This window comes from Mytilus californianus, unplaced genomic scaffold, assembly GCF_021869535.1.
Source record: "Mytilus californianus isolate M0D057914Y unplaced genomic scaffold, xbMytCali1.0.p SCAF_2, whole genome shotgun sequence".
Classification (NCBI taxonomy): Eukaryota; Metazoa; Mollusca; class Bivalvia; order Mytilida; family Mytilidae; genus Mytilus; species Mytilus californianus.
In genome coordinates, this window is record NW_026262668.1 from 21,912,245 (window position 1) to 21,919,481 (window position 7,237).

At 36.1% G+C, this 7,237-nt stretch overlaps 1 protein-coding gene across 1 annotated transcript; it reads right to left on the reverse strand.

The window, feature by feature from the left end:
• Positions 1-522: 522 nt before the first annotated feature.
• Positions 523-6,755, reverse strand: LOC127728922 (uncharacterized). The gene is made up of 3 exons (XM_052236502.1): positions 5,909-6,755; positions 3,065-3,610; positions 523-797 (listed from the first exon to the last, which is right to left on the reverse strand). Exons 1-3 carry the CDS (start codon positions 6,375-6,377, stop codon positions 523-525), a joined length of 1,290 nt encoding a protein of 429 aa, XP_052092462.1. The 5' UTR covers positions 6,378-6,755.
• Between the last annotated feature and the right edge of the window lie 482 nt (positions 6,756-7,237).

A 7,237-nucleotide genomic window follows, 5' to 3' on the forward strand; every position in this document is an offset into this window, starting at 1 on the left:
AATAGTGCTATACTTTTAAAGAGTGTATACTACAATATACATGTAATTAATGACATTTGCAAGCAACATAAATAAAAAATTAAAACATACTATTGTGATTTTTGTACAAAAATAAAAATAACTATAATAAATGCTTATTATTCTAATTGGCCTTAATTAAAGTATGTTGTTACAGAAATAGAAGTTTTGTACTCATTACAAGGTTTAAGTCTAAATACTGGGTTCAAATGTGTTTTTTAAGATTCTGACGAGGCATTTTTTGCCTGATTGATTAAAATGAATGCCATCCTCTTGAAAAATGGACGTGTTAATACCACTTATGTCACTGTTCAAAATGAATTTAACATCTGATTGATTTTCGCAATATATCTTTATTTCTTCATTGAATTCTTTTGCTTTTTTGTTGAAATGGGGCTGTTTCACACGATCAAACGTTGGTAAAACATGTATGTGGGAACGAGTATGACTGTTTTTTGTGTTTTCTATAAGGTTTTTCATTTCATTTACACATACAGTAGTTGTTTAAATACTCAAGTCATTGCTTCCTACACCTAAGACAATATGTCTGGTGTCTTTGTTGGTTGTTTCAAGAATAGTCTCCCCTGCACCTTTATATTCTTCATTCCTGGTCCAAGAACCTTGATGTTTCTGTACAGTTTTGAGGACAATAGACTTTCCATGAGAGTCAATAATTATTTCTAGATCTTGAGCATACCTGTATGTTTTTTCTTTAGGAATACTGTTAAAATTATCATCATCTTTCTTTACCTTTTGTTCATCTCTGATTTTTTCATGAACTGTTATCATCATCTTTCTTTACTTTTTGTTCATCTCTGATTTTTTTCACTTATATCTGTCATGTCATCATTTTGTGTTGTAAGCCCTGTAAATCGGTTGTGTGTGCTTATGGTTGCCTTGTATTCAATTTCAGGTACATGTTATTGATCTGATGAAGTTGTTTTTCAAGATCAGATAGTTTCTTGTTTAAAAACTGATTTTGCTCCTCAAGAGCCTCATTTTGTGTTCATAGTTTTGAGTTTGACGACTCGATCCAAATTTGTCAACACTTTCTTAAGTCAGAATTTTCCTTTAATGTGACAGTGTAAGTATAACTTTGTTTCTTTGTAAATTTATTTTTGTCAAAATTGACTTTTCAAAGTCTACAAGTTTCTTGTCAAGGACTGCTGAACTTACAAATTGTTTCTTCATCTGATTAGATGATAACACAAGAAGCTCTTTTTCTAATTTTTGTTGATTTTCTTTCAGGTCATCAAGATTTTGATTTAGTTCTGACATTTTGCTATCATAGTTATTGTTATCTGTAGGGTTGTCATTTTTTAAGCCTGCACAGGTGTTTGACACTTCACATAGTTTACTCTCTAAAAATTGCAATGATGCAAGAATATTTTCAGTAGATTGTTTATTTATCACAATTAATCTACAGCATTCAGAAATAAGCCCCCCTCCCCCCCTTAACTGACAGTGTAATGTGTTGGAATCTAGACCAGATTCAGAACGGATGCAGAATAGCATCTGACCTACTCTGTTAGGAATGCAGTCTAGAAACCAGTGAATCCAGTTGGGTACTTAAGTAAAACAAACACATGTTTGGGAAAAGAACCACAGTTTAATGCTTATAGTTTTCATATTAATAAAACCACAAACAACAGTACAGTTTTCAAACAATACACAAATTAATTAATGAACAATCTGTGGTATTCCATATAAAAACTAACATATTATGAATACAAAACTGTGTGTTCTTGTAAGTCAAACTACTCTAAACATATTTATATACACAAAATAAATTGATACAATAATAATAAAACAAATATCAAGCCCTTTAAAGGGTGGGTGAGGATGGGATTTAAAAATTTCCAACTGCAAAAATATAATGCTTCTGCTTCATGCAACTGAATTAGCTTGAATGCCTATGAAGACGCGCAATTGTTAGAACAAAGAACCAACAGTAATTAATTAACTATCTGATTGGACATTTTGAAATGAGCGCCCTATTCTGATTGGTTCTCTAACTAAATCTCACTACACAATTAGGGAACGAGATTTCAACAGCAGCAACTAGGAAAACCCAATCTTCTCATTGGTTAAAAGTTTACAATGACATACAAAGCTAAGGATACACTCATTTCCATAAATGACTGTATCCTGATATGAAGTAACTTAATATGTTGTTGATAAGAGGCAATGCAATCACAAGGATGAATTGCATTTCACTATACTGTGTATTAATACTCAATTTTTATTTATATAAAAATACCACATTAATCTACAGCATTCAGAAATAAGCCCCCCTCCCCCCCTTAACTGACAGTGTAATGTGTTGGAATCTAGACCAGATTCAGAACGGATGCAGAATAGCATCTGACCTACTCTGTTCGGAATGCAGTCTAGAAACCAGTGAATCCAGTTGGGTACTTAAGTAAAACAAACACATGTTTGGGAAAAGAACCACAGTTTAATGCTTATAGTTTTCATATTAATAAAACCACAAACAACAGTACAGTTTTCAAACAATACACAAATTAATTAATGAACAATCTGTGGTATTCCAAACTTCCCAAACATGTAAAGTGGAACCAGTAGGGGTAGGTAAGTATAGTTATTTATTTCCCAAGGGCCGCAGCAAATTTATTCATGACTTTCTGTCGATGAGCAAAGGAAGGATCCAAGTATAACTTATATGCATCTGATTTCCAATCACCCTGAGACTGAATATGATCAGCTGGTATCCCACATTCTAAGGCGAAGGAAGCTCCCCCTCTACGAAAACTATGTCCCGAATATTTGGTGCTGTCATAATTTAACAATGATAAGTTATGTTTTAGCATTTTTACAAAGGTGGCATAGGTAAGAGGTGTTACCTTGCCCTGCACTAAGTACAAGAAGACCGGTGATGGGGAGCTTATGGCTGGTACCTGCTTGAAATTAAGAAGGAGAGCCTTAGAGGGACATAAATGAGAGTTGTTCACTCTTGGAAGTGGGATTTCTAACACACGCTCTGAAAATTGAATGGTTTTGGTTTTCACTACTCTTAATCGGACACCCTCTGCATGAAAAGTGATATCTTCTCGAGATAACTGTCGCACAGGATCAAAAGCTGAAAGAGATGGAGCAAATAAATTTGACTTTCTTAAAAAGGAAAAGAAGGCAACTAAGCAGGCTGCCCAAAAGCATAAGTCCTTACTACTGCTTAATGACAACAAAGTGAATATTTCATTTAAAATCTTCGGCGTTAAAGGCAATTTGCTATGAACTGTGCATCCTAATACACGCTTAGCACCTTTTAGTACCGAATCCATAAAAAATGACTCCAATGGAGACGTAATCCCTGCTTCTAAATGTAACAAACGGATAATTGACAAGTAATTATTTATGGAGTTAAACTGTAGTCTCGCAGACAAATAGGCTACATATCTTGCTAAGTTCAAAGGACTCAAAGGAACAAGGGCAATGTTAATTCTTCTACAGAATTCCATATAGGATTTTAAATAGTTCTGATACGTCTTTTTGGTAGACTCAGCATAAGTATGATTTCTAAATTTTGCCACAATACTATCCAGTGTTGTCATCTCCTTGGATGCCAGTGAGCCTAAATAAAAGAAAACGAAGGGCGTTACTAGACATGTGCTTAACCAGATCGCGTACAAGCAATGGTGGTTGAACATAAAACCGCAAAAATTTTTCACAGTAAGTTAAATCATGTAACCGCGAAATGTGATCTGCAAGTATATTTTCTTTGCCTGGCACATGCTTAGCTATTAAATGAAAGTTGTATGTTGCTGACAACCAAAACAACTCGCGCAAAAATGACATCAAACTTGAATTTTTTGATGTACATTTATTGATGCAGCTTACTGTAGCCGCATTATCACAGTAAACTATAATACGCTTGCCACGCCAATTTTGGGCCCATCGCTTTACTGCCAACGCCACCGAAAACGCCTCTAACTCATTAATGTGTAGCTGTGTTGCAAAGGGGTAATCTTCAACCCAGTTAACATAAAACCAATCACTGTGGTAGAAACCCCCTGCACCTGATTTACAAGCATCAGTCACTACTGAAGTGATAGGAACCTTTGCCAAGAAAAAGGACTTCCCATTAAAAGTCCTCATAAAGTCATGCCACCATTTTATATCTTGTAATATTTCACCTGACATACGCAATTTATGCCAATCCTGCTTTAAGCGCATTATGCCATTTATGATTCTACGGAGAAAAACTCTCCCGCCTCGAACCACTGCAGACGCCCAATTAAGCTTCCCCGCCAGGGATTGCAATTGCTTTTTCGAAGCATGCTTACGCAATAAAAATTCAGCAAGTTCTGATTTTAAATCAGTTAATTTTGATATAGGCAGCCTAGTCTCTAAAGTGGTAGAATCTATCTCAACCCCCAAAAATACAATTTTTTGACATGGGTCTGTAACTTTAGACCAGCTTATACAAAAACCTAATTTTCGCAACAATGCAATTAATACTGCTAATGCCTGAGCACAACGCTTTTTTGTCCTCTCGCAAATAAAGAAATCATCTAAATATGCTACAATGGTGAAACCTCTGCGTGACATCATTCTTCGAACAGCTTGGGACAATCTATGAAAAATGCCTGGTGCCAATTTTGACCCAAAAGGGAGTTTTTTATCAATAAATGTGTATTCATGACCATCAGGAAATGCCCATTTAAGCCCAGTAACCTTTTGACTTTGTTTACTTATTCTAACAGACCTATATGCAGCCTTTAGGTCCACTTTAGCCATATAAAAATTTTTTGAAACTAACTTGCAAGCATCATCTACTGTTTGGAACCTTTGTTTGTCAAATTCACCTGCAAAATCATTCACTGCAGAACCCATTGGTCTACTACAGTCATGAATGATTCGAACTCCACCGTCAGGTTTTGGAATCACTCCAAGCGGACTAATTATTTTAGGAGGGGTATTTACAAAAACATAGTTTCCATTTTCAATTTCTGTTAGGATCTGCTGATGGGCCTGTTTATAGAAGGGGCTACCAGGTTTTGCTGAAGGGTGATTTTTTGAGCGTATATCTTTTGGTATGGGAACATTCATGACAATGTCGAACCCATGTTCAATGCCAAACAACAAAAATTCTTTATCAAAGTCATCAACCAGTTCTTCTGTCCATGCAGACAGATCAAGTACACGCGAAGGCTTCACCATTGTTCTTAGTTTTTTGTATGCTGAAAAGCTGGATGTTTATCAGCATATGCAGGAATAGCACATACATGTTCAAATTTACAGTGAGACATAAAGCAGCCCTTGCGACTATTAAATTTCTTACAAATCATCTTACCACCTGGTGCATGAGAAGCATATGTGATTAAATGTTGTTTATTGCTCACTCCTTTCGAGCCTTGAGTCTGAGGTGTAGTGCGGGAATACTGACCCTGCAAAAACTTTGGCCTCAAAAACACAGAATGGAGATGTGGAATGTCAGTACCCCATCTGAACTGGTGTTGTTTTTGCAGTCGCCGATATTCCCGATCAAAAAACAAGACAGACACCAACTCGCAGCTAGAAAGGAAGAGGTAAACACGCATGGTGTATGACAAATAGTCCATAACTTGTGATGAGGCAAGGTCCCCTACAGCTAACAACTTATGCATAATGGACAAATTTGCCATTGACCATTGTGTTACAGTTAAAGTTTCTAATTTGGGCTTGGCTGGCCCTGACTTAAACACAAGTTTGCCACCTGATGATTCTGAAACTAATTTTTCTTCTGACTCTGTCAGTTCTCCTAAGGTATTAGGTAAAAATTCAGTGATATCAAAATAATTTACATTAGGATCAAAGCTAGCAGATTTTAATAATATTTGCGGATCTTTCCATGAAAAAATGTCATTGATAAGCAAATTATTGTCTCTACCTTGAGAATGAGAGGATTTAGCATTAAAATCATTGATTGAATGTCCATTATTGTCCTTTTGCACTGCCATCATTTTCATAATTTCCTGGATATATGTATCGTCCGCTCTAGGAATGTTCGCATGGACGCCGCCATCTTGAATGTTTACGGAAGTGCTTCTGCCGCCATCTTGGATGTTTACGGAAGTACTACTGTCGCCATCTTTATTGTAAACCCCGCCTCCAATCTCTCTTGTGGTGACTCCGCCTCCGATTTCACTTGTGTTGCGCATTGACGCCCCATTAATATTTCCACCATTTTCGTCTCGACCGGTCTTGAAAGTTTTCTGCAACGCTCTAAGCAAAACTTTTTGCTGGCCTAACGGGATGTTGAAAGTTGGCATATCTTCTGACTCAATCATCGAAATTGCCTCCATAGTGTCAAATCCATGTCTCAATAACTCCGATGAGGTGTTATCGTTTAATTTCATAGTTGCTGCCCACAACTTAACCCGATCACTGTCATTAAAGATCTCCACTTAGCGGTCGCTGTCGCCGTTTTCCGCCATTTTTGCAAGTCTTTAAATGAATTTAAGCAAACGTGGTATTAACAATTCCAAATATAGATTTAAAGTTCACATTAAATCCCGACTAATCGGACCTGCTTTCTGCCTTGACGCTTCCACTACACAAATTCTTTGTGAAACCACAAAAATAGCATCCATTACAACACGCTGCACAGTCTAAAGTAATGCTCCAGTAAACGTGAGCACGATCTGCTGACGATTCCACGATATACGTTTTAATTGTTTCCACTTCTTCTGGAGTTAACAAATACCATTCTGGGATAAGTAAAAATGTTCTTACAAATTTTTCACTATTTTAAAAATTTCCAACTGCAAAAATATAATGCTTCTGCTTCATGCAACTGAATTAGCTTGAATGCCTATGAAGACGCGCAATTGTTAGAACAAAGAACCAACAGTAATTAATTAACTATCTGATTGGACATTTTGAAATGAGCGCCCTATTCTGATTGGTTCTCTAACTAAATCTCACTACACAATTAGGGAACGAGATTTCAACAGCAGCAACTAGGAAAACCCAATCTTCTCATTGGTTAAAAGTTTACAATGACATACAAAGCTAAGGATACACTCATTTCCATAAATGACTGTATCCTGATATGAAGTAACTTAATATGTTGTTGATAAGAGGCAATGCAATCACAAGGATGAATTGCATTTCACTATACTGTGTATTAATACTCAATTTTTATTTATATAAAAATACCACGTATCGTGTTCTTGGCGTTACAATTCTAAGGGTTGACATTTTCATAGGTTTTGTC